Source organism: Penicillium manginii, assembly GCF_028828005.1.
Source record: "Penicillium manginii strain IBT 31320 chromosome Unknown utg000002l:1.0-5564898.0:1.0-5567710.0, whole genome shotgun sequence".
Classification (NCBI taxonomy): domain Eukaryota; kingdom Fungi; phylum Ascomycota; class Eurotiomycetes; order Eurotiales; family Aspergillaceae; genus Penicillium; species Penicillium manginii.
The window spans coordinates 3088117-3114479 of NW_026643103.1; the positions used below are offsets into that span (position 1 = coordinate 3088117).

At 49.1% G+C, this 26363-nt stretch overlaps 12 protein-coding genes across 12 annotated transcripts; 4 read left to right on the plus strand and 8 right to left on the minus strand.

Moving 5' to 3' along the window:
• Positions 1-410: 410 nt before the first annotated feature.
• On the minus strand, positions 411-2040 carry N7533_002429 (amino acid transporter; the record flags this gene model as incomplete). Its single annotated transcript, XM_057099079.1, has 5 exons — positions 411-827; positions 894-1282; positions 1333-1524; positions 1582-1843; positions 1897-2040. The coding sequence occupies 5 exons, from the start codon at positions 2038-2040 to the stop codon at positions 411-413; spliced, it is 1404 nt and encodes a 467-aa protein (XP_056964215.1).
• A 960-nt stretch (positions 2041-3000) lies between these two features.
• N7533_002430 (FAD-dependent oxidoreductase) lies at positions 3001-4118 on the minus strand (the record flags this gene model as incomplete). The annotated part of the gene is made up of 3 exons (XM_057099080.1): positions 3001-3750; positions 3816-3927; positions 3985-4118. The coding sequence occupies 3 exons, from the start codon at positions 4116-4118 to the stop codon at positions 3001-3003; spliced, it is 996 nt and encodes a 331-aa protein (XP_056964216.1).
• Positions 4119-4923: 805 nt separating this feature from the next.
• Positions 4924-5934, plus strand: N7533_002431 (proline racemase family protein; the record flags this gene model as incomplete). Its single annotated transcript, XM_057099081.1, has 1 exon — positions 4924-5934. The coding sequence occupies one exon, from the start codon at positions 4924-4926 to the stop codon at positions 5932-5934; it is 1011 nt and encodes a 336-aa protein (XP_056964217.1).
• A 212-nt stretch (positions 5935-6146) lies between these two features.
• Positions 6147-7385, minus strand: N7533_002432 (uncharacterized protein; the record flags this gene model as incomplete). The annotated part of the gene is made up of 1 exon (XM_057099082.1): positions 6147-7385. One exon carries the CDS (start codon positions 7383-7385, stop codon positions 6147-6149), a length of 1239 nt encoding a protein of 412 aa, XP_056964218.1.
• A 226-nt stretch (positions 7386-7611) lies between these two features.
• Positions 7612-8796, plus strand: N7533_002433 (TatD family hydrolase; the record flags this gene model as incomplete). Its single annotated transcript, XM_057099083.1, has 1 exon — positions 7612-8796. One exon carries the CDS (start codon positions 7612-7614, stop codon positions 8794-8796), a length of 1185 nt encoding a protein of 394 aa, XP_056964219.1.
• A 218-nt stretch (positions 8797-9014) lies between these two features.
• On the minus strand, positions 9015-9914 carry N7533_002434 (class I SAM-dependent methyltransferase; the record flags this gene model as incomplete). Its single annotated transcript, XM_057099084.1, has 1 exon — positions 9015-9914. The coding sequence occupies one exon, from the start codon at positions 9912-9914 to the stop codon at positions 9015-9017; it is 900 nt and encodes a 299-aa protein (XP_056964220.1).
• A 1154-nt stretch (positions 9915-11068) lies between these two features.
• Positions 11069-13208, plus strand: N7533_002435 (aromatic amino acid ammonia-lyase; the record flags this gene model as incomplete). Its single annotated transcript, XM_057099085.1, has 2 exons — positions 11069-11552; positions 11638-13208. 2 exons carry the CDS (start codon positions 11069-11071, stop codon positions 13206-13208), a joined length of 2055 nt encoding a protein of 684 aa, XP_056964221.1.
• Positions 13209-13383: 175 nt separating this feature from the next.
• Positions 13384-14029, minus strand: N7533_002436 (uncharacterized protein; the record flags this gene model as incomplete). Its single annotated transcript, XM_057099086.1, has 2 exons — positions 13384-13582; positions 13635-14029. The coding sequence occupies 2 exons, from the start codon at positions 14027-14029 to the stop codon at positions 13384-13386; spliced, it is 594 nt and encodes a 197-aa protein (XP_056964222.1).
• A 2006-nt stretch (positions 14030-16035) lies between these two features.
• Positions 16036-18633, minus strand: N7533_002437 (uncharacterized protein; the record flags this gene model as incomplete). Its single annotated transcript, XM_057099087.1, has 3 exons — positions 16036-17143; positions 17194-18307; positions 18492-18633. The coding sequence occupies 3 exons, from the start codon at positions 18631-18633 to the stop codon at positions 16036-16038; spliced, it is 2364 nt and encodes a 787-aa protein (XP_056964223.1).
• A 780-nt stretch (positions 18634-19413) lies between these two features.
• N7533_002438 (nuclear transcription factor Y subunit beta) lies at positions 19414-20375 on the minus strand (the record flags this gene model as incomplete). The annotated part of the gene is given in 4 exon segments (XM_057099088.1): positions 19414-19610; positions 19624-19767; positions 19831-19941; positions 20219-20375. The coding sequence occupies 4 exon segments, from the start codon at positions 20373-20375 to the stop codon at positions 19414-19416; spliced, it is 609 nt and encodes a 202-aa protein (XP_056964224.1).
• Positions 20376-22042: 1667 nt separating this feature from the next.
• Positions 22043-22716, minus strand: N7533_002439 (putative prefoldin subunit 2; the record flags this gene model as incomplete). Its single annotated transcript, XM_057099089.1, has 4 exons — positions 22043-22075; positions 22175-22367; positions 22519-22609; positions 22677-22716. 4 exons carry the CDS (start codon positions 22714-22716, stop codon positions 22043-22045), a joined length of 357 nt encoding a protein of 118 aa, XP_056964225.1.
• A 420-nt stretch (positions 22717-23136) lies between these two features.
• On the plus strand, positions 23137-26027 carry N7533_002440 (putative mRNA splicing factor RNA helicase (Prp16); the record flags this gene model as incomplete). The annotated part of the gene is made up of 4 exons (XM_057099090.1): positions 23137-23992; positions 24052-24999; positions 25067-25593; positions 25665-26027. The coding sequence occupies 4 exons, from the start codon at positions 23137-23139 to the stop codon at positions 26025-26027; spliced, it is 2694 nt and encodes an 897-aa protein (XP_056964226.1).
• Between the last annotated feature and the right edge of the window lie 336 nt (positions 26028-26363).

Sequence of the window (26363 nt, forward strand, 5' to 3'; positions counted from 1 at the left end):
CTACTCTATGTAGCCGACTGATCCTTGTTCAGAAAAGCCAAGGTAAATTCTGGGATCGCGATGTCTATCGCAGGCGGTGTTTTTAAGCCCACTGCTTGGATTCTCCTTGTTACCTGTGTCAAGTGCAGCTGCAACACCCACATCACCGGCAGATGGATTATCGAGTCTTACCTTACCATTATTGCCTTCAGGACCACATCCCATGGAATCCAAAATAACTAATACGCTGTTCTACTATTTTTTAGGTAAACTAACAACTAGCAAAAGAATATCCGGAGTCTCCCGTTCAATTCCAAGAGGGCTGAGGGGGGTTTATCTTTCAAAGTTTTCAAAGCTCCAAGGTTGCTATTTGGTATAAATCTAAAATCTAGTTTTAGCATAGTGGTCCTCCATGCGCTTGAAGTCATGATTTAATTGTCATTGTTAGCGCATGACCAGGTGGAGGACCCTCCTGATGTCTTATAAGAGTTATTTATAGTCACAATCGATGCGTACGTCCCACCGATTGTCATGAAGGAACCCGAAACAATCATAAATACACACCAAGCCACGTTCAAACACCATCCAATAGACTTATCTTTTTTCCCAGGGGTCCAATTATCATACAGCCACATACAACCCATAGGTTGAAAACATAATGATGTCGCCAGGAGAGCCCCGACAAGTGATACGAGCTCACTGAACACGGGGATACTACTTGCGACAATGTATGCAATCGTGACAATACTGAAGGTAGATCCCAACCAGGTGACCCAGTGAATCATGGTTTGTCCTGTGAGATGGGGAGTGCCTCGAAGTATCCGAACGAATACGTGTTTAGCAGGCAGCTGTTATCAATGTTAGCATTTCCCGAATTCTAATTTCCTGAGTTACAACCCGTGGCGATAACTCACATGAAGCAATAGAATTGCGGAAACACAGAGCCCCGGCAGAGCAAATCCATAGCTGACTTTCTTGATCAACATTCCTGCCGAACCAAGAGCTGGCGACGCAACATAGGAACCGCAATAGTAGTAGACGACTGTTCCAACTACAATATAGATAACAGTGACCAAAACCTGACAGATTGCTAGAGCTCGGTTGTAGTATTTCGGGTCACGCATCTCGGAGACGATATTGAAGAAGGCGGGGGTACCGGCGTAGGTCAATGAAATGGTTGATACGGCAGTCATGGCATCAATAAAGCTGGGGTTGCCGAAAAGCTTATAATCCGATTCGAAGACGATCCCATCTATGGGCGGAGGATAGCCTTGAATGCCGACCGCGACAGTCACAATAAAGACTATAATTCGTTTAGATCAGGAAATATCCTTGGTTTCAAGACCAGCATACCAGCAGTGATAATACAGGCAGCACCTGCCCATGCCAACCAAGATATACGAGCGAGTGTTTGAATGCTTGAGAATATGAATGCGATTATGGCAGCAACGGCAACGAAAACAGCAGTGCACGTTCCGTGGTCAGTAAGTGCGTTGAATGAAATTGAGATACTCAGCAGGGCAGAGCCTCCAGAGAAGATCCAATCTAATCGTATCATGTTAGTCTTGTGGCTCAATGGAATAGATTGTTTAAAAAACTCACACAAAGTGTACATTGCACCGAATAACTCGAACCCTATGCGCCCAAAAAGCATTTTGCCCACATCATCGATTCCGTAGACTGCAGGATGGAGTAGTTTGAACACTCCAATCATCCAATTTGACCATGTTGTCATTCCGGCAATCACAATAAGCAAAATAATACCCGGTATTATCCCAAGCGTGTCAAAGACTTTTGGCATTGAGAGAACACCGAGACCAATTTGTGTTTTTACCATCAAGGCCATCGTTCCCATCCAGCTCACCTAAATCACGTTAACTTGTTATCAATTGATCTCTCGTTCTAGAAATCACTCACATCTCGATAGTTGGTGTCTCCTTCTTGAATGGCCCCGAAAACGGCATCCTCCTGGATGGGCTTGTCTAGAACTTCCCCAAGATGGGATTGTGTCGGCTCTATAGCATTTTCCGGGTCTATGTCTGGATTCGTCTTTTTATCCATAATGTGTTAAGAGACAGCAGATCAATTGAGAAGTATCGAGAGGGTTGACCCCTGTAGAATACCGAATGAAATATCTGCCCAGGTGGCTTACGGGGAACAGCGCTAATTATCTACAAGCGATAAGCCCCCACAAATTCCTATATTGTGTTTAGTACATCAACGACGAAGAACCCGGGGTGCGGGGAAGAACCAGACAAGAAATTCACATGGAAACTCACTCCGGGACAGGGTCGATTATGAGTTGTGGCGAAAATGATAGTCGAGTTAGACATCAAGGGCGGATCGCCACCCTGGACTTCTCTAGATAGTGGTGAATTGCCTCGTACCTTAGTGTGGGGCACATCACCAAACTGTACAAGTCATTCCGGGGCTGAGACAGGCTCGCGAAGGTACCAGTATGAGATATGCACAATGAATGGTTCGCACGCGGCTACCTGTATCAGATCGGAATCGAACAGCAACCTTGATTAAGATTCTCAAAGCCCTACCTTAGACGGCTGATAACCGGTGGAGCTTCTGCTAGCCGGGGAAGTTCCGAGGCAGGTGGTTCCGTATCCGCACAGAACGTTGGCTTTAACTATTTTAAGTGCGTCGAACTGAAATTTATACTTGCGTATAAGTCCCCTTTAGAAGTATCTTTGATCCCGTAAAGCCATGATTTGCTCAATCGGGGTTGAAGAGAATGTGTTTGTACGGAGTGTACGCATATTGAAGGAAGGAAGCACCTGAACACTCCAGGGCTGGCAATATATTGCGTGCTATGGAAGAGAGAGAAAGAGGAATGCCCAGGTGGAAGGACTCGGAACTTGAAGCGATAGAGAGCTATCTAACAGTATTATCTTCAGCTCAAATATTAATCAAAGAATTTTGAAAATTTTCACATGTATTTATCCTCTGCACTAAAATCCTACACACTTGAACGCCTGTCATAAGTGCCACCAGGAAAACCTGAGTCTTCAATCAGAGACGACTTTTCAGGGCCTTATCTTTGCCTCCAAGCGAATCAACAAGCTCTCGAACTTTTAGAGCCACTCCGTAGCTGAAGATATAACCCAAACCCGCGAAGCCATAAGCATGCACAATGGAACCCTCAGCCTCCAACCGATATCCTCCTTTTCTTCCAGGCCGGAAGGCAACAATATCTTTTTCAACGTCTTTCTCCAGGTCAATGTCACCAATCTCCCCATTGGTAAGTGTCTTCACCCGTCGAAGGATATCGGAGCGTAGATCTTCGTCTACGCTACGGTCTGTGCTACCAGGCTGGCTCACACCTCCAATAATGGCGCCGTTGGTAAACATCCGAGGGATTACATAGGTATAATGAGAGCCCTGAAACATCTTCAGCTCTTCGAAATCCGTCTTCACAAACATAGTCTGTCCGCGAATGCCTTCCACATTCTTATCATTGGCAAGGGTAAATGCTCCAAGGCCAGATGCATGCACAATCAATTTGGTACCTGTGATCTTCTGTGCCTCTTCGATAGAGTTCAGTGTTTTGCGAATGAATTTCACACCACGGCCCTCCAACTGCTTCTGAATCCAAGGCAGGAGGAATGCAGGATTGATAGTCATGGATGTATATGTGAAACCAAGCTTGACGCCCTGAGGAAGATTTTCCTTGCGAATGAGACGATAGCGTGGAACGACAGTCTTGTACCAAATGGTTGAATCATCCTCACGGTCATCATAATACTCGGTCGCTTTTATGGTCTAAAGTAGCAATTATTAACCATCCAGCAGATGTTAAAACATATGTTGTCTTTCCTCAGACTTACTTGAACACCGCTAGTGGGATCTCTATGAGCTAACGCCCAAAAGTATTTGAAGTTCTCTGTTTGGAGATCATGGCCGCCGACATCTGGATGAGGGTAGATCGACACTCCAGCCCTGGATCCAAGCCAGTCAGCAATGTGATATAATGTAAGCCGTATATAGGGATCTTACCAAGGACTTGCCCAGTCCTGTGTTTCATCCCCGGGGAGATCGCGTGCGACAACAGTCACCTTGTAGCCGGCATCGGTGAGGGTTAAGGCTGATAGAAGCCCGATGATGCCGGAACCAATGATACCAACTTCCATTCTGAGGTGGCTTGTTATAGACTGAAAAGTAGATGGTTTTCTTGATGAGAAGAAAAGTTTCCATTGAAGTATTTACATCGCTAACAAGTGGCTCCTCTCTAGATCGGCCCACCAACCCAACAGTGAATGGGAACGGAACGACCTGCCCCCCACTATGCCCGCCCAGGGTTTCCCCGCAATACATCTTATCGCAAGGCTACTTCGGACCGATGATCTTACCTCCGTTATACCTGGTACTGTGGGTTCGTATTAGCTTTAGATAAATATTGTTTTTGTTCTGACTCTGTAACTAAACGATTCTTATTGGACGAGACTATTTTCACTTCACACCCGCCACTGAGTAGGATACGCGTTCAAGCCACTAGAAATACTCTGCCCGCCTGGCAGACGAAAGAAAAAAAATGCTAGCAAAGCAAATGCTAATAATGAAGAAGTACAGCTAGTATTTTGTCTCTGTGGCCTCAAGTCTCAATGCTGAGCTATAAGTCGAAAATTCGGACGCGGATCCTCATCTACTTTGAAGGCACTCAATGTCTGTATGTGGTATGTCTTCCCGGCCTCCGATAGTACTGTATCACACATCACTAGTAGTGCCCAGATCTAGTTGAGTATCAGTTTTGCGGGGTAGTTGTTTATACTGCATGCAAGTCCTTCCGTTTCGACAGTCAAGACTCTTTTTGGAAAGCAACGCGGATCTATGCTTGCAGTTTAAATCGACAAGTGAGCAGTTACTAGTATCCGTCTGGCCCTGAATTCTTACTACTTCCGACCTACACAAATCAACATCTCGAACAAAATATCAATCATGCGTTCACAACGCAATCTATCAATTGTTTGCTCGCACTGCGAGGGAGAAGCTGGCGATGTCATCATTGGCGGCATACTCGACCTTCCAGCGAAGACAATGCACGAGAAATTATCCCGCTACATAAACGAATACGACGATATACGCCGACTCTTACTACACGAGCCCCGAGGACGCCCAGAAATGAGCGCAATGATTATCGTTCCTCCCTGCGACCCTAGAGCTGACGCTGGCTTTCTGATTATGGCACCGGGGGACTGGGTTCCCATGTCGGGATCTAATACCATCTGCACGACCACCGTTCTGCTCGAGACGGGAATGGTGCCGATGAAGGAGCCTTTGACTAAGGTCAAGTTGGATACTGCTGCGGGACTCATCACGGCAACGGCCGAGTGCGACAAGGGCCGATGCAAGTCTGTGGCTTTCGACAATGTTCCGGCCTTTGTCTTCGCTCTTGACCAGGAAGCATTTCTTCCTGGAGTTGGGACAGTTCGAGTCGACGTTGCTTACGGAGGCCAGTGGTATGTCATTGCGCAGGCTAAAGACTTGAATATTGAGGTTCAAACTTCGAATGGAGCCCGACTCATCGAGCTTGGAAACCAGCTGAAACAGGCGGTGCTCGCCGCATGCATGCCTACACACCCAGAGAACCCTGCCATCTGCGGTGTCAATAATGTCATCATTACTGAGCCATTGGTCAGTCGGGAGGGCAAAAAGTCCGTGAGACATACGGTTATCGTAACCCCTGGAAGGTTAGACCGCAGTCCCTGTGGCACTGGAAGCTCGTCTCGACTGGCGGTGCTACATGCAAGGGGGCAATTGGAAGTTGGAGAAAGTGTTACTTTCCAGAGTATCATCGACACCGAGTTTGTGGGTCGTATACGGGGGTTGGATAAGGTGGGCGATTGTGATGCAGTATTGCCAAATATCAAAGGCAGGGCGTGGATCACAGGGGATCGACAGGTTCGTCTTGATCCGGATGACCCTTTCCCAAAGGGCTTCTTAATATAGGACTCGGGGGGTTGCCAGACATTAGGAATGGTACCATGTCTGATTAGATGTCATGTATGTATTCAATGAAGTATAGACTCAAATTGCAAAACTTGGCAGAAGATGAATCTTGGAGGACAGGTAATAATCAATGCAAGCTCGCTCAAGATCATTAATTCAAAACATGAATGCAGATGATTCGTTCTTCAACTCATGAGGAACATTCAAGCGGTTCAGCCAGTCCGTTCCCCGACCGTACCTACTCTTGCATGGGGTCCAGATATGCTGCTCCTGCGATGCCTCACGCTGGTCGGATAGTGCGACATCAGCCTCGGTGGCTGAAAGGCTACTGTATTCCGATCTTCGGATCCAGGTGTAGTGTACCCACTCCAATTCGGGCTCTCTCTTGTCTCCAGGGAAGGCACGTAGTGATAGCCCGGCCGCTGTAGTGCAAAATAGCCACCATCCAGTGAGGTTGACATTCCATTGGTTGCACTAGTGGCTGGCATTGTGCGAGATGATCGGAATGTGGGGTATGGCTGTGGTGTCATGAATGGAGCGAGTCTCGATGCTGACGGTGACACGGTATGACCCGATTCTCGAGCTAGGCCTGCATTTGATAGGGCGACAGAAATTCTACTACCAGTATTGCGCCCCGAGCTTGTGAGGGAGGATGTTGTGTGTGAACGCTGATGGTGTCTTTGACCATTAGGCTGCTGGGTACGGTAGAACCGGGGTGACGCTGCTGGGGCCAGTCCGTGGGAAATGCTGCCCCGCGGAGAAAAGGAATCGGCATGGGTTGGACTGGCAATATTTGAGCTGGAACCCCACGTTATGACTTGAGATGGAAGCTCGAGTCGCTCGTTTAGAGATAGCCAAGCGCGTTCGTCCTCGTCAATAATGTCGGGCTTGGATTCACCCGCTGCACTTGGGGCAGACGAAGATGAGACCGAGCTTATCGGTTTTTCGTGCACGGATCTCGATCCATTCTTGGATCTTGGTCTATTAAAACATGATCTCCAACCGCCCACGCCTTCAAAGTCACGTCGCTCATCTCCGCTAACGGGGAGACCGAAACCTGTGGGCAGATTATGGGCCTCAATCATGCTTCGAGCATAAAATTTCTTTGATCTTTTAGACGAATCATCTTGAGCCTCAATGATAGACCAGGACGACAGCGAGTCTTGGCTCTTGCGAGACTGGATCAGACCATATGCCGAATTGCGCCTGGAGTTACCCACTGCAGGAGTAACAGGCTCAGATGGGGCAAAGGTCAAGAGTGAGGAGGTGATCGCGGGGAGTGTAAAGAAGTTGACGATAAACTCGTAGACCAGCTCGGTATAAACAACGAGTAGGCGAACGAATAGGGTGAACAATGCGAAGATGACGGTGATCCAGGCGGAGATGAGTAATGGTAAGCAGATGAGGCCCAGCACGGGCAGCGCCAGCAGCGTCGTCAGCAAGCCGAACATGAGGAGAAGAATTTGATCATTGTACGAGATGTTCAAAAAAGAAAAGAATAAGAATAAGAGAAGGAGAGAATGCGACGTGATGTCAGCTTTTTCAAGTTTTGATTTCGGAAAGGTCGAAGTCGCGGAGAAATGCATGTGACACCCTTTCAATTTCCAAGGCGGCAATCCAACTACATTTCAACTTCCACTTCAACTACAACTACAATTCCACCTTTCCTTTCAACCAATGTCCCTCCCTCAAACTCAGCCTCATCAATCTCAGGATTTCTTCCCTTGGGAACTGGGCATATACGATGCCCACTGCCACCCAACAGATACAATGGCATCAGTCGCGCAGATCCCCTCCATGAAAGCGACCACGCTTACCGTAATGGCAACAAGAGCCCAAGACCAAGAGCTTGTTGCAGAGGTCGCTCAATCTCTCAATATCACTGATAAATCAACGCGATCGCCGCGTATTTTACCCAGCTTCGGCTGGCATCCATGGTTTTCACACCAAATAATCGACGACATAACAGCCCCCACAACCACCTCAACCCCGCAATCCAAAGAAGACCACTATATAAACGTCCTCACGCCATCTTCAGCTTCCGACTTGGACTTCATCAACCAACTGCCACCCCCCAAACTGCTTTCTGTCCTTCTCAATGAAACTCGTGAGCGACTTCGCCGATTTCCAAACTCTTTGGTCGGTGAAGTGGGACTGGACAAAGCATTTCGGCTCCCAGGCGTGTGGACAGCAGAAAAAATCTCCTCCCGAGATGAAGATCTCACCCCCGGTTCGAGGGAAGGTAGGAAACTTTCTCCTTACAAGGTGAAGATGGACCACCAGCGAACGATATTGAAGGCCCAGCTCGCACTTGCTGGCGAAATGCAACGGCCTGTCTCCGTGCATAGTGTGCAGGCGCACGGTGTTGTTTTTGACTTGTTTAAAGAATTGTGGACTGGCCATGAAAAAGTTTTCCTCTCGCGGCGACAAAAACAGAAATTGAAGGATGCCGAGGGGGCATTGTCAGATGATAACGACGACGAAGATGAAAAGCGCGAACCAAGCAAGACAAGCGAGACAGAAAAACCGCTGCCGTTTCCACCGCGCATATGCATGCACTCCTACAGTGGGCCTGTGGAGCCTATACGTCAGTTCTTACACCCATCAAATCCGTCTGATGTCTACTTTTCCTTCTCGGCAGTGATCAATTTTAGCGGGGCGCCGGCGAAGAAGATTGAGGATGTCATCAAGGCTTTGCCGGATGATCGTATTTTGATCGAAAGCGATCTACATACTGCAGGTGTGCAAATGGATGACCTGCTAGAGAATGTTGTACGACAAATATGTCAGCTACGAGGTTGGGATTTAAGAGCCGGTGTGAAGCAACTGGCGGATAATTGGAACCGCTTTGTATATGGATAACGAGCAAGTCTGGGAAGACTGTTCATATCTATCATAGAACATGTTTGGCGTTCAGATTTGGTACACTTTGAGTGACGATAAACGAGCGCTGGAAACAACTACATCCGACGCTGTTCTTCCCATTAAATTCACCACGGCAATCAATTTATTGATGGATTGAGGCTATCCTAGATTATCTAAATTTACCAGTGGCAAATAAGATAGATATAGCTGCGGTTTCAAGAAGAAAACGAAAGGGCCTCGCGCACAGCATAAGGAACCGGTCTCTTCCTTGCAACACAGACGACTCTCGGGGTCGTAACTCCAGCACCGCGCCCAGCCTCCTCATATGCCTCCTCGATAAGGTCATCGAGCTGTTTAGCCTCTTCCTCCCGCCCATCAGCCTTCATCTGGCCATTGAACTCCTTGATAGTCATCAGATGAATTTCCGTATCATGGCAGATCAAGTCCGGCCGTCCATGATAAAATGTCAACTGACTCTCCTCAAATCCATGCTTAAGCAGATGCAAGGGAAGATCAAAGACCCAGTCATGGCGACCCTCCGAGTGCACAAAGTCTCTGATCTTATCGAGCGCCTTAGTCTCAAGTTTCTCGTCTGTCTTTTCAACATATGTGTGCGCGGTACTCAGATCATCCCACTGGATCCAGCCACCGGGCTTAAGCAACTTGATCACATTCTTGATGACGGGACTTGGGTCTCTGCCTGAGATGGTAAGGAGGAGGAGACGAAGGTGGATCACGTCATATCGCTCCTCCAACTCAGCCGGAACCTCGTCGAAGATGTTCCAATTGTACAGACGGTGGATATTGCTGGGGCGCCAGGCAGGCGGTGGAAGTCGCGAGAGGTTGATGTCAATTCCATCAAGGATCGCGTTTGGGAAGTCGTGGGCCGTGTCGAGAAGCCATAGACCTGTTCCTGCAGTGATTTCGGCGATGCGTGGGTGATCTCCCACTGCGTCTCGGATGACGGGGTGCAGGGTATAACCCAGGCACTGTTTCCAAATGAGGTACTGGTAGTTCAGGCGTTGACTTCCTGCGTGGCCATTGTCGAGGAGGTAACCCTTCCCTTCGCGCAGGCCGAAGCCAGCGGTATGGTTGAGGGGCGAAGTCTCGGCCATTTTATAGAGCAATGATATCAATGAATTTGTGGGCAGAGAATAAATGATAATCGTGATATTGAGTAGTAGATAGGAAAGTTGGAGAGATGGGATAAAGAGCTCTATTTATGTGCAACTGCCACGGTGAGATTCTACTAGGAGCCATCATACTTCATACAATCTAATTTTCACAATGAACCTTGGTTGAACAAAGTCGATCATACTTCGGAATCGAACATGCTCACCAGGCTCACGCGGACTGACCCCTCGATAGTCGGGAACAGCACTTGACTACGGAGTGCAGTCACGGTGTTACAGATCTACAAGTCTTTGACTGACTTCAGAAGCTACAAACCAATCAGTCCCCGAGCTCGGGAAAATGCGCCTACTTCTCACTTAATATCGGGCTCTCGGGCTCTCCAGCACTCACTGCAGAATGGTATATCTAGTCCCGGGCCACGTGCGCGATCTACACTTGGTCGATGCAGCACCATGGCTTGCATAGTATTGAAACCCTCAAACAAGTACTATTGCTAGTAGAGTAGGACGAGCAAAGTCTCATCTCTTTTACTTTTAGCAATTGACGCCTCAAATTCCTATATTTGTCCCAGAAAATGATATCATATAATAGACTTTATGCCACGCCGCCTGATCTACTGTGAACTATTAATTGTTGAGTAACCAGTATCAAGATACTATATTGTATCCCTCGGAGATTCTATCGGCCCATGCGAGGTAAATACCTGCGCGAAAAATATCTACTAGTGCGATGCCTTGCCTCAAAAAAGCAAAGATTCGAAACTATCGCCAAGAAAGTTTCAGCACAGACGAGATGGACGCTGCAGTACTATCTAGATCAGATCGATCGGCATCTACGGCTTTGCTGGTGATAACTCAGTAGATACGTGATCAGATATCTAGGTATCGAAATGAAAAATTGGGTTACCATGTGCTGATCATGTAGTATTACACTATCGGAGGGTGCCTGCGGGCAAGGGGTAATAATCGTCAGGCGGTTTGCTTACTTTGTTTGACTTTTTGCCCATCTCTCATTACTATATTTTTTGAGTCAGTCAACCGAGCTCTTGCTGACCTGACAAAAGCATTTCTCTCTGCAAAGGATAGCAAAGCACTTGGATACGAGATACCATATGCTTTCTTGCCTTGGGATTACAATGACCGTCGTGCGGCATGACAACTCGGCTCACATGAGCGCAACACTGCGACTCTTGAGAAACTTGCGTGATTTAATCAGCAAGAAGAAAGCCATCGTTCTAGACGGCAAAAATCTCGACATTGCTTCTATTGTCGCTGTGGCCCGTCATGGAGTTGAGCCCACTATCAGTCCAGATGAGCGGCTAACCAAGCACCTCGAGGCCTCCGTCAATACCCTGGCTGACCTCATATCTCGGAAATGCGTTATCTACGGCGTCAACACCGGCTTCGGTGGTAGTGCCGACACGAGGACCAGCGACCTGATCGACCTGCAGACGCATCTGCTTCAATTTATCCAAAGCGGAATAATCACTTCCGTAGACAAGGATCCGCTGAGAAATTCGGGCCGGGAGTCGTCGCATATAATGCCTCTATCCTGGGTTCGAGCCGCCATTATTGCCCGAGTCAACCAGAATCTTAGGGGCCACAGCGCCATCCGTCCATGTGTGCTTAGGAGCCTGATTGATCTGCTGCACAACGACACCATCCCCCCTAATCCCTCTGAGGGGAACTATCTCCGCATCTGGAGATCTAATGCCCATGGCATATATCGCGGGCGCAATAATGGGAAATCCAGACGTTTTTGTTCAGGTTGGTAGTGGTGCAGAAGCTAGAGTTATGCCCTCCTCGGAAGCGTTGAAGACGAGTGGACTCTCTGCGTCAGGACTGGGTCCAAAAGAGGGCCTTGGGCTAATAAACGGCACTGCTCCTTCTGTAGCTGTGGCAAGCCTGGCATTGTATGACACGCAGCAGCTTGCGTTGCTATCTCAAATATTGACGGCATTCACTTCTGAATGCTTGTCCGGGAATGTAGAGTGGGCTCTACCCTTCATTCACGCGACGAGACCTCACACTGGGCAAATTGAGGTGGCAAGCAATATCCGACGTTTCTTGAAAGGCTCTAAGTTTGTTGTTGGCTTAGATGAACAGGAAAAAATTAAAGATGGACTCTGTCAAGATCGGTATTCGACAAGAACCGCTCCCCAGTGGATCGGACCTTACCTTGAGGATCTTCTCCAAGCGCAACGTCAGCTTGAAGTGGAGCTCAACTCGACTTCAGATAACCCTCTAGTGGATACAAGCAGGCAAGGCGATGGTTCTAGCGGGAAAGTGTACTCTGGCGGGAATTTCCAAGCAACGGTTGTCACATCAGCTATGGAAAAGTCTCTTTTGGCTATCCAAATGATAGGACGAATGCTTTGGTCCCAGGTCACTGAGATGGTCAATCCTGCTACAAACAATGGACTCGAAGCCAACCTCAATGCTTCTGCAGAAGTCAATTTCACCATGAAGGGAATCGACATCAACATGTCAGCGTACATGTCGGAATTAGCAGCTCTAACACACCCGGTGTCTGCCCATGTCATGTCAGCCGAAATGCACAACCAGGGTATCAATTCACTAGCTCTACTTTCGGCCCGACGCACTATGGAGGCTGTCGATCTATTGGTGCACATGAGTGCCTGTCACATCTACGTCTCGTGCCAAGCAATCGAGATCCGCGCAAACCACGTCCGATTCATTTCGGATCTCCAAGTCAATATGCAGGAACTCATCACGACCGGAACATTCGATAGACTTGGATTAAATGGCATTGAAATAGAGACATTGTACGCCTCACTGATCTCCACTATCCAGTCAAGCTGGTCTCGCACAAACTCCAATACCTGGCAAGAACGCGTTTTGTCCGGAATCGAGGCCGGCATGTCGTTGGTCAACGATTTTGTGGCCGATCATAATCCCGACTGTTCTGTGTCAATGATCAGGGCCTTTAAGAACCAATTCCAGAGCATTGTGTGTAGCACAGCCGAGGTAGTATTTCATACCGATCGGACTATTCTTCCCGAGAAACTGATCCCGCAGCTTGGTTTGGGGACCTCGCAGCTTTATATCTGGGTGCGGTCAAAGCTCAATATCCCTGTGAACCGTGGCCTCCAAGACGATCCTTTATATAATGCTCAAAGGGGTCTACCTACGGTGGACAAAGCGAGCATCGGAAGTTCAGTAAGCATAATATATGAGAATTTGCTGAAGCCTGGAGCTCTGGATATGATCCTTGAGGGTTCAATGCAAGAAAGAAAATACATAGTAGGCATATAGCATATTGAGACAATAAAGAGTACTATTATTCCCCGCAAAGAACCTGGATTGGATGCCTCAGGGACTTAGCGCGGTATCACCTTTCTATCAAAGAATCGAAGAGGTTGACAACTTTTGTCGAACTATTTTGTAAATAATAAGAAGCAAATAATGATCATATCCCACCCCTTCAACCTCATCTTTTGTGAACCAGTCGAAAGTGGCTGCGAACCTTGTCCTTGCGGCCATTGGTATAGCCACAAATGGGGCATTTTTTCGATTTCGGAGCAATGTGTATAGTCTTCACGTGTCGTAGCAGAGTTGCCTCACACGAGAAGATACGGATCTCAGTGCAGCCCTGCCAACAACATCTAAGTTCTTCGGCGTTGGGCTGTCTATGGAAGATATTAGAGAAACTTTGCAATGGAGGAAATACGCAAGACATACACTCTCAGAGCCTCGCAGCTGTTGGTATTTCCCCGAGACCCTGGATTATTTCTACAGTAGGCCACACTGGTAGTTTCAGGCACCGTATTGTCCTGGATATTTGGAAAATTTGATACCAAATGGCCAACGTAGTCTTGCTGTATTGAAGTTTCTAATGCAGCGAAACCGTAGCGCGAAATATCTTCGAGAATCATCTCTCGATGTATTGGAATGTGAACAGCGGGAGCAACATCGACCGGCATTGCTTGGACTATCATTTCTCGGTGGATGGGGGTGTTCTGGTCGAGTACGGAAAGGCCAAGAGGGGGCATGCGTGGGAAGATCATATCAGCTGATGGGCTGATGTCAAGTTGAGCTGGCATTAGAATTTCCGAGTTCCCTGGTCCGATTAACATTGTTGAGGCGGTAGTAAAATTCTGGTTTGTGGGCGGATAGGTACGCAGCATTGTCGGTTGAGAAGCCCTTTGAGGGGCAAAATCGGGCATCAGCATACTGTTGTCCACATTCTGCTCACTTGACGCAATATTAGAGCCACCGGGCCCATATCTCACCATCGGAATACTCGTTTGTGACATAAAAGTACCAGTTAAAGGACTGTCGCTAGGACGGGGAAGAGAGGAGATAAGAGTATAAGAGAGTGGTGCGTTTTTGATTGCGACTAACTTAAAGTCACCGAACTTGAAGCCTTCAAGTTGGAATCGGAGAGGGCCTTAGAATTTATTTATATAGCATATGAGAGGGCGGCTGGGTATCATTCAGGCTTTCAAGCACTGCCAGTGGCAGCGAGGAAGAAAAAAGTTGATCAGTCTCAGTCGAGAATCCCCTCCCTGCAATTACGCAAGCCTCTATATCGTTGGATCTGCTTTGGTTCCCCTTTGCTGCCCTCTCCCGCCAAGAAAATTCTATCTATGATATTAAACCCTGCTTTGGCGATCGAGGGCTTTCCAGCGAATGACTGGGCAAGAAATCTGCATCTAGAAATCCAACCGCTCAGGATCATGGAAAGGATTGGGGTGTGCTCATTTCAAGTTGCTATACCGAGTTGAGGAGCTACATGAGTCGAGTCCCATGGCCAGAGCGCGTTCTGTCACAGGTACTGAACAGCCCAGGATATCAGGCGTGCAAAGGTACTGGTCATTGCAGAGTATCGGGCGTGCAGAAGTACTGAGACCCAGGGCAACAGGCACAAAAGTACCTGTCAACCAGAGACGCCATGGTTGCAAAGATACTGGTCAATCTTGGCCAGCAGCCGTGCAAAAGTCGGGCTAGATCGTAAATTTGGGGGTGTGTTCTATCAGTCCGGGACCTCCGAGAGGTCGAATGCATATGCGCCCCCCGTAAGAACCTCGGAGCCGCACCTGGGGCAACGGTCCAGATTGAGCAGATCGAGCCTATCAGCTCTCAAAACGCATACCTCAGCTGCTGCAAACACCTAGAGATGCCCCGCAACAGGTATTTCTTGCCAGATCGAGTGGGCTAAGACGACGTGGAAGTTATTTTGTTTCTCTTTTTTTTCATTTTTTGAATTCGAATAATCTGTATAGTGCCTACTAATAATTACGAAGTTGGAAAATTCCGATCATACGGTAGTACTGAACCCCCGGTTGAACCAGCGGTCTGGTTCTGTCCAGCTAAGATAGCCCTCTTCTCCAATCATGCTTTCGTGCCCGTGAATAGAGCCCTACTGCGTAGGCCGGATTGAAATAATTGCTTGCGGAAGATTCTTCCAAAGGTCGGTGTGGCCATGCCACTTCTCAACTTCAAGTTGAGTGACGTCTGTTCCCGAATGATGTGATTTTTTCTGGGGCTGATGCCGTTCATTCGGAGCAACAGGAACACCTGGGGAAAGTTGCGGTGTGCATGGGTAACAACGCATAAGGGCGGGAATAAGCCTCATCAAATCAATGGCATATGGAGATTCCTGCGAGGTAAAAAGGCTAAATTCTTTCGGGATGGGACTTGAATCAGTTTCGGTCCGAGTCGTTATCAGAGTGAGTTAAAGAACTGCCTTGTCTACGAAAATGATAAGATTGAAGGTACTACTCATAACCAGGGAAATTATCCTCTAGGCTGGGATTGAACTGTTTGTTTACCCTTTCAAAACTGGTATTCTTGGAGTTATGTAACAATGTATATTTCTATTGAAAAAAGGTTTGTATATGTTCGTGTAAGGCATGATATCGTACGGGTCTTTTATATAAGCCTCGTGAAAGGCAATGCCTCTGTGTATCTCTTATCTCGTCTCGTTCGTGTGTTGTGCCAGAGAGTCGGGGTGATGGTTATGGGGAAGGTTGTTGTAGGTTGAGTTTCGGTGAAGATGAAGTTCCCAAGCGTCATGTTGCCTCATCGAGACAAAGGCTTCGGGTATATACAAAGGGGGAGGGCGAGCAGGACAAATAGACTAGCCCGGGAGCCAGCCGCCATCTTGCATCAGATCCGCCATCGGGGTGTCTTGCCAATAAATTTGGCGCCACTCGTTCTCCAATTCCATCAGTCCTTCCATTGGCATGGAGGAGACGGGTAGATCCGCATCCGTGAAGGAGAAAAGCTGTCTCCAGTCCGGATAGTCGCGGCTCTGTTCCATATGGTCCACTTGCATGGGGGTACTCGAATAGGCATCGTTCGTTTCCAATGGCCCCACATTGAGTCTGAGGGGTGCAGTTATCCAATTATCGAATTGTGGAGTGGCATGTGGTTGCGGGGAAATCGTGGTCTGTTGCATTGGAGTGGATTCTGGAGTAGGAACACCGAATCCAAGTGGCTGAGGCGTTTGAGAGGCCATGACAGCTGCCACGGCATCTGGTGTCGTGACAGGCAACTTCGTCGGTTGCGTGCCATTGTATGGTTGCTTGGTTCGGTCGAGACGCAGGTCATCCTGGAGACGCTTCGAGTCTTCAAAGAGACGAAGGATTGTACCGGCGTGAACCCAGTATTGAGCCAGTTCTCGTAGAGAATAAGATGCCGAATCGAAGCGACGAAGCGCATTGATCGCGAGGACTGGATTCGAGAATCGAAGTTCAACCCGTACTTGGATCATGGCGGTAAATAGGGTATGGACGCCAGTATACCAGAGGAACTTCAGGCGATCATTCAGCCTAAGCTCTTCGAAGATGGAAGCAATGACACCAGCCGCAGCACTACAAATTTCTGCATCGTGCGGCCCGTAGTCATCTGAGTACGCCGAGGCTCGGGGGTGAGGTCGATGAAGCAGAATGAGAAAGTTGTTGTATGTCAGATGGAGCATAGCAGACCATGGATCCATATCCGATGCTCGAAGGCGCAAGTTATCTGGCAGTTTGAGAGACCAGTTGGCCAGTGATTCGTCTGCTTCTTGGAGAACAGCCTTCCGTCGTTCGTCGGAAGCCCGAAGACCAAACCGGTCCCGAATAAGATACGATATCATGGTACAAAGCTCGGTAAAATTGATCACGAACTCTGTTTGAACGTGTGGGCCACAATTCTCGAAATCTGCGGGCGTTAACGGAGCCACATCTGAATCATCCAAATTTCTAATTTAGTTAGTATGTATCGACCATGTGTTAAATCGGAGTCGTCTTACATTGCTTGCGGTCGGCCGTATGAAAGAGAGACCATGACATCAAACTGTATGATAATGTACCAAACTCGCCTCCACATCCTTCTATCCCGGGTCACGAAGCGACTAGAGACAGGGTTTCGGTGCATTCCCAGTCCGGTAGCAATTCGTGCAGCTACACCGACCCAAAAGTGTGCATCTGCAGCAACATCGTCATCGGCGCTATCTGAATGCCAGGTAAGGAGCAGGGCAACCTGAACGAGAATATCCCGATTACGTTCAACGCGATTGTCGAACAAATACTTTGTACGGCGGAAGAAGATCTCTTTCAATGTGTCCCGCTCAGCCTTGCCTCGAGTGACATGCGAACCAACTAGCAAGATGGCCTGCAGAAGCAAAACTGGCGGTGGATCAGCGGGGTCACGATTTCGGTATTGCGTCATGAACAGATCTTCGTCCACGATGGGGTATCCTGGATTGACGTAGGTAAAATATGCCTGGACCAACTCATCTGCTAAAGCTGGCTCGGGAAGTGTCAATGCATCCATTAATAGCTGATCGTGACCAGTCTTCATCTGTCTCCGGGGAATTTCATTGCTGGCAAAATGGTATACATCATCGTCTTGATCGCGCTGTTGACGAATCAAGAATGACATATTAGAATGTTCATGGCCAACGTAGAATGCACGCACGCCTCGCTGGATCTCTCGTCTACCAGAATCTTCCTCGTCGATCAATTTGACGAGATGCTGTTCCATTTCTGTGTGGGCTTCGTGGGCATGCGACAAGTCATGGGCTTGGCGCCCAAAGGGCTCTGGCTGAACATTCGATAGGAAACCATGTTGTGTTGAACCACCAGACAGCGGTGTCGAAGATTGGCCACTCGGAAACGCAGTGGGAAAGCTTGGAGGTAGGGTAGTGGTTGTTGTGATAGGGTTGGCGACCTGTTCTGGGGTCGGAAGAGGCCGAGATCGGATCGGAACGGGGTCGAGGATAGACCGCACCGCAAGGCGCTTCTTCTTTTCGTGGATGCGGCAATCAGATTTCCCCGAGCTACGACAATTGGTGCATGGAAGCCCGACGACGCGGGCATCGCAGCGGACCTTGCGCCGGTGGCAGTGGACGCAGGCGGCAGAACCTATAAGAGTGTCACTGGTTAGCAACGATAGCTCATGCGACCAAGTTCGTGGGGAGCTTGTGTGGGCAGTCGCAAGTGAACAGGAAGGGAAACTGGGGAAATAACGGCCGACTTTATGACCAAAGATCAAAGATAGTGTATGATTGGGACAGAATAAACCAAAATAAGGTGCCAAAGCACTTACCCTGCTTGCGCTTGCTCACCCCGTCGGCCGGGAGCGGCGAGGGGGCGTTATCGTTGGTGGAGGACATGGCGGGCGAAGAAGCATCGACATCATTCCCTGTGCAGACCAGCCACTGCCCTGCACTGTTTTGTGGAAGTGTCATTCACGGAGAGGTCTCAAGGCATGCTGTAGTAACAAACGATTGCCGAGCGTAGTAAAACGGCGAGCACGAAAAAGTTCGGAAAGTCTTGAGGGGACTTTGCGGGTTCGGGCCCTGCCCGGCACCGGGGGACTCACGTGGATGCGGAGGCTTAGGTAATTTATTCGGAGGCAAATCCCGAAAAGTACATAGAAGTAGTATATGTACTCCAATTTATATATAAGCCTGCTGGTTAATTAGAACTTTTTCAATAATAACACATTCCAAGGTTGCTAATTCTTCTCAATCGAATTCCAATTCATCTCTTCCATTATCATGGCATACTTGCTCAGCCCCGGCCATCTGTGTATACACAGCCAATCACGAGACCAGCTTATCATATACTCCGTAGATTAGGGTGCAGGTGGATTGCAGGTGGATGGGAAACTTAGTCTCGGGAACTATAGGAACTACAGGCACTACTGGAACTATAGGAGTAACAATATCAAGGCAAGGACCTCACTAGCCGCGGGGTGTCTCATTTCTATCGGAAAGCTTGTTCACGCTCTCGAAAAAAAAAACAAGACATCGGTCATAAATACAAGTTGCCATCATTTATCCCGCCATAATTTCCGCATAAACTCCAGAAGTAGGGTCGACAGTCTTCCCCCCTCAGTGGGGGGGCTAACTGCATTGCCACACAAAACACGAACCCAGAACGCATGAACTCGGGTCCCGAATATACCCTATGGAATGAACCCGACGCCATCTCCCCAAATATCACAATCCAAAATACTCGCACCCCTAGTACGCGTCGGCGCCGGCACCGTTGTGTGGTTCACCAACCATGGGCGCATATCCGTAGGCTGAAGGGTCTTGCTGCGACGGGTCAAGGCTAGAGTTCATGATGGTGTTGGCCCCCTCCGCATTGTCGGGGAATCCGGGGCGACCTTGACCAGCGGCACCGGGGACGGGTCCACCGTAGCCACTGCTGGGGGGGTCTCTGGTTCTCACCGCGGGCAGATTGAGTCTCGCGATACTTAGAGAGGTAGATCTTCAGGGCCTCGGCGTAGTTCTCGAATCCAAGCGAAGTCATGGCGAACAGAATATCCTCGCCGTTGACCGTCTTTCGTTTCTCCTGCTGGCACTTTTCCGAGGCTGTTCTACTTGTTAGAATTGGCATTCCCCCTCAAGGAGACATGATATGGATAAGATACGGACCCTCGCTAGTGATGAATGAGATGAACTCGCTCACGCATTCTTGCATGCACTCCTTGGCTTCCTTTGCGATCTTTGCGTTTTCAGGCAGGGCGAGCTTCATGATTCGTGCGACTAAATAGATTGAATATTAGCATGGCGACATCCAGTATGCGACGCTTTTAATGATTGCATTTTATCAAAAGCGCAAAGGCGAGAAATTCAATCCCATTGAAGCACCTCGAAAGCGATTTCACGCATCTCGTGGATACCGTGGGGAGAGGAAGCTTTTGAGAGAGGGCGGACAAAAAGGTGGGGAAGACAGAAGCAGCAGAGGGTAGTGGTCCGTCATCAGCAGCAAGGTACACGCAAATCAGAACAACCGAAAAGCCTGCAAGGCGACGCAACTAACCATTTGCAATCGGAAGCCACCGATCTTGCTCCTTCACCTCAAACTCGCCCGCCGCGATCGCGTGGTCGTGCTGATCTTTGTCCATATGCTCCTGTTCTTCGCCCGATTGCACCTCGGGGTCTACCTCCGGTTCCTTTGAAGGCGAGGTCGACGACATGATTATGAATGAATATTTGAAGGCTTCAGGGCGGGTCCTTTGGGCGTCAAGTCAAGGCAAGGGTTCGCTCTGTTGGCACGTCCACGTCAGTAAATCCCGAATGCCTGGAGCGCGGTGCGCGCACGATTACAACTCCGGTGTGCAGACACAGCCCAAGATCGGCTGGGGTGTATGTGGATGTGGGTATGGGATGTGGGTGGTCAGGTTCAGGTCAGGGAGGGGGGCTGATGTGGTATTGGCTGGGTACGAACACTTCACGGCCGCCTCGAGGAATTCAGCTAGGGTGGGGGGGGGGGGCAGAGAGACTTGACAATACTGCAGCAGGAGCTCCGGTATACTTTGCGACGCGCTCGTGCGCAGACCCGATTAGCCTCCTGGGGGCCAAAACAGGAATAGATGGCAAAGGTTGGAAGTGTATAATTGCGATCGCGTCACACCAGCTGCAGTGGAAATACCAATGCGCGCGCGCCTCACGCGTTGGGATGGGAACCTCTTTGAGCTGCTGGGGGGATGGGATGTGTGATGCAACGCGGGAAGCGGAGGGTGTGGGTCGGATTGGGGAGAGCCCAACTTCCGTCGCACGTTGCGCAGGGTTGCGCGGGGGTAAAGCGATGTAAGAACTAACCTAAGCCTGAGGCAATGAGGCAATAAAGTGTCCAGGGATCCAATGTACGTATGATTCTTCCGATTCGCCTGGCGTGGTGTCAGAGCGCCGAGGGGAGTTTGGGGGGGGGAGGCCCGGCTTGAGAGCAATTGGCGAACCAGAACTCCCTGATCAAATAGGAACCCGGGTTGACCACTCACCAAGTAGGATGCAAGTCAACCGATGTATTGACCCACCAAGAGATCAAAGATTAGAGTAAGGATGTTTATGGTAATTCCCGAACCGCGCGAGTTGAGGAGAAATGGAATGGTCTCAGAGAAGCAAAGAGTTCAGTCAAAAGGAGGAGAAGAGAGGAGAGGTTCAGCTCGAAGTTGCGACTGCCCGTGAGTACCGGTATTGTCATTACACTATCCAGTCTCATCAACCACCACACTGTTGTGAAACAATGTATTACAAATACACTACCACTGAAATTAAGTACAATCCATATATTGCAACTGCATGATGACTGGTCAGTTGTAAGACAACTGCAAGTCGTTTCATGGTTGAGATTCAGATTTACTTCAACGCTTCTCGTCGATCCATATGCCCCGGCAGGTTGGGTCCCCAGGGCCCGACGCATCTGGTTTGTTCGATGGTCAGGCATTCAGGCTTGCATCCATCACCATGCAGGCGAAGATGAGACGATCTTAGGTACCCATTGTTCTGGATACACTACCAGTCATGTGTACAGTGCTCAGGCATTTGTGCCAACCGGGCTAGGCCTTGTCTAGCTGCACAGTGAGACTATAGTGACGCTGGTGACATAGCCCGTCTACTTTCTCTAGTGTACATGGATGTTTACAAAATCAGCTTATTATATCGGGACATTCAGGTCATTTGGGTCTTCACAGGTCCATGTCTCATATTATCTTGATTGTTTATTTCAAATGGCCAAGTGAAACGCTAGATTTTATCTGGTTGGATGCCTTGCCCGAAAACGAAACGCCAGTAGCCACTTGCTCCCCGTAGGTCATTTCACCAGGAGATACCGGTGGCGGATTATACACAACAGTCGGGTTGATCATGGCTGTACGACCTGGATGTTATTCTTCTTCTGTGGTGCGGAAAGAAAAGCGATTAGCCTCACACAATACAAGTATTTCTGACCTTGAAAGCCTTCAAAGCTTCACGAAGTGCCAGTGGTTCAACTCACCTTCCAGTTATCCAGATCCGACTGCTTGGTCTTGTACTGCTTCAACATGTCATCCAGCACCTGCTTGAGTCCGTCCGAGTTGGTCTTCAGTGTCGGGAGAACGTCCTGGACGGTGCGCTCAACAAGAACTCCATTCACCATGCGGAAGCATTTCCGATCTTGGGGAAGAGGGTCGAGTGTTTCAATAACAAGCCTAGATCGTAGAGAAAATGAATTGAATCAGCATTTTGTTTCGAAGTCTGAGAACCAGTCTGGGTTGAAGCTTGTGGGTTTGCCCGTGCCCGCCTGGACAATAACCACGCTCGTGGTATTGTACAGACAGCGCAGGTAAAGTTCTGACTTACTTGTGCTCCTCGGCCTCTTGCTCGATATCACCAATCTTCTGTGCTAGTTGCTGGAGGGTGTTCTTGAAGTTGGTGTACTGAAGCTGCAGCTCTGTTGCGGGGGATGGCGGGTCAGCCAGGGTGAAAATTGATCAGATATTTCGGAAGGGGCAACTTACCCTGCTGCTTCTTCGGGTCAATTTGTTGTTGGCTCGACATGGTGATGTTGTGCAGACTCGATACAATGCGAATTAGGGAGCTCAAAAGTTGAGATGACGATGCGGGGCGGTTGCTGAGTGTTGCGGGCGGCGGTGGAAACTCTCAGCACAACGAGGAACAAGAATACGGATATGGAATTTTGGATTTTGGAATTACAGGAAGCAGCTCAAATAGACTCGGATCAAACTGACTTTTATTGAAATTGATTTCTTTCATCTTGAATTTATTTTCCAAAGCGAAACATTACCAAATTCATGGCAATAACGTATATCTCACGTGACTGATAACGGTTTGCAGTGTTTGTCTCCTCAGTCCGATAATTCAACGTTCATCGGGGATCGTCAGAGCTTCAATACCTGAACCCGAGCGCGTTTGGGATACCGCAGTTCGTCGGTCAGCAGACCGGAATACCTCATCGCCATGTCCCACAACGACTCGGGCCCGCCGGCCAAGCGGCAGAAGAATACCTCGAATGTTCCAGCCTCATTCCGTGATGCCAAGCGCAAAGACATTGACAATTGGGAAACCAATCGTATGCTCACATCCGGTGTCGCGCAAAGGAGAGACTATGGCGACGATTTCAGGCCCGACGATGAAGAAGCAACCCGAGTTCATCTGCTGGTCCACGACCTCCGACCACCATTCCTCGATGGCCGCACCATCTTCACGAAGCAACTAGAGCCGATCTCAGCCATTCGAGACCCTCAGAGCGACATGGCTGTCTTCAGTCGGAAGGGAAGCAAAGTCGTTCGCGATCGGCGGCAACAGCGTGAGCGACAGAAGCAGGCCCAGGAAGCTACAAACATGGCCGGTACAGCGTTGGGAAACCTGATGGGAGTTAAGGAGGACGAGGGCGATAGCGCTGTGGCTGCGCCTGTGGAGGATGTTTACAAAAGTGGTGGTAACAAGTTCTCCAAGCACTTGAAAAAGGACGAGGGCGGTGCTAGCGCGTTCAGCAAGAGCAAGACTTTGCGCGAGCAAAGAGAGTTCCTCCCTGCGTTTGCGGTCCGTGAGGACTTGCTGAGAGTCATTCGGGATAACCAGGTTGTTGTGGTTGTCGGTGAGACTGGTTCGGGAAAGACGACCCAGTTGACCCAGTTCCTACACGAAGACGGTTACTCAAAGTTCGGCATGATTGGCTGTACCCAGCCTCGACGTGTTGCTGCCATGAGTGTCGCAAAGCGTGTCAGCGAGGAGATGGAAGTAGATCTCGGCGATGAGGTTGGTTATGCGATTCGTTTCGAGGATTGCACCAGTAATAAGACTGTGATCAAGTGTGAGTGCCGCTCTGTTAAGGATCCCCAACATGTGCGCTGTAACTAACAAGGAATACAGATATGACGGACGGTGTGTTGTTGCGAGAATCTCTCACTCAGACCGATCTTGATAAGTACTCTTGCATTATCATGGATGAGGCACACGAGAGAGCTTTGAATACCGACGTCTTGATGGGTCTTCTCAAAAAGGTTCTCGCTCGCCGACGGGACCTCAAGCTGATCGTCACTTCGGCCACTATGAACTCAGAGCGCTTCTCGCGGTTCTATGGCGGCGCCCCGGAATTCGTCATCCCCGGAAGAACATTCCCAGTCGATCTTCACTTCTCGCGTGGACCTTGTGAGGATTATGTCGATAGTGCGGTCAAGCAGGTCTTGGCTATTCACGTCTCACAAGGTCCCGGCGACATTCTTGTTTTTATGACCGGACAAGAGGATATTGAGGCTACTTGCGAGCTGGTTGACGAACGATTGAAGCTGCTTAATGATCCACCAAAGCTTAGCATTCTACCGATTTACAGTCAGATGCCAGCTGAGCAGCAAGCAAGGATCTTTGAAAGGGCAGACGCCGGCGTGCGCAAGGTGATTGTTGCCACAAACATTGCCGAAACTAGTTTGACAGTGGACGGTATAATGTACGTCGTGGATGCAGGCTACTCTAAACTCAAGGTGTACAACCCACGCATGGGTATGGATACGCTTCAGATCACGCCAATCTCCCAAGCAAATGCAAATCAGCGATCAGGTCGCGCCGGACGAACCGGTCCAGGAAAGGCCTATCGACTGTACACCGAGCCTGCCTATAAGAATGAGCTTTATATACAAACAATTCCCGAGATTCAACGAACGAGTCTTGCGAACACGGTGCTCTTGTTGAAATCATTAGGGGTTAAGGATCTTCTCGACTTCGATTTTATGGATCCTCCACCTCAGGAGACCATCAGCACCTCTCTTTTCGAACTTTGGTCCCTGGGAGCACTTGACAATCTGGGTGAACTCACACATCTGGGTCGCCAGATGACGCCCTTCCCCATGGACCCCCCCTCTGGCCAAACTCCTCATCATGGCATCCGAAGAATACGGATGCAGTGAGGAAATGCTCACTATCGTTTCTATGCTTTCTGTTCCCAACGTCTTCTACCGACCAAAGGAACGACAAGAAGAATCCGATTCCGCCCGCGAGAAATTCTTCGTCCCCGAATCGGATCACTTGACTCTTCTTCACGTCTACAGTCAATGGAAATCCAACGGATTTTCAGACGCTTGGTGCACTAGGCACTTCCTCCACGCGAAGACTCTCCGCCGCGCCAAGGAAGTTCGCGACCAGCTCCACGACATTATGACCGTTCAAAAAATGACCCTCGTCAGCTGCGGAACAGACTGGGATCTCATCCGCAAATGTATCTGCTCTGGCTACTACCACCAAGCCGCGCGCGTCAAGGGTATTGGCGAGTTCATCAACCTTCGTACCAGCGTCACCATGGCCCTTCACCCTACGAGCGCTCTGTATGGCCTGGGCTATGTTCCCGAGTATGTCGTCTATCACGAACTCATTTTGACCGCCAAGGAATACATGTCTACTGTGACAGCCGTGGATCCTCATGTAAGTGTTTTATCTTGAATCATGTTTCCGATCACGCCCTATATAGAAACCCCATCTAACTCAAATCACAGTGGCTCGCCGAACTCGGTGGCGTTTTCTACTCAGTCAAGGAGAAGGGATACTCACAGCGTGAACGACGGGTGACAGAGCTAGAATTCAACAAGCGCATGGAAATCGAATCCCAAATGGCAGTGGATCGTGAACGCGCCGCGGCTGAGAAGGTTCGCGAAGAGGAGCGTATCGATCCTAAGCGACGCATTCGGGAAGTCGAGGCTGGCGGTGGGTCTGCCGTCCGCCGGCCCGTTATCAAGGGCAATAAAAAGGTTGGCGGAGTGACTGCCTCGTCTTCCTCTCGGCCTGGTGTAAATGGCGGCGGAGGAGGCAGTGTGGTCAAGAAGCCTGTCATTCCGCGACGGCCGGGACGGCAGTTCTAATCAGCTGATACTAGTATCGGATAGTACAGCTTCCATATACTACTTTTCATCGTCATGTAAAATACCCTGATGTTAGATGGATGAACTGGATGCCATTGATCTCGCGAGATCGGGATGAGATAATCTAGCATTCAAAATAAAGATACCCTACACATACAATACGCTACTTTGATCCCAGTCATAAACTTGCAATAAAACAAAGGTCTTAGTAATCTCACTTCGATATTTTATACAATGAAACCATGATCATTCAAACTGAAATGTCAAGCCAATCGGACCAGATAGATGATAGATATCAACATCCTAGGAGGGACGGATACCTCGTCCACGTTTTGA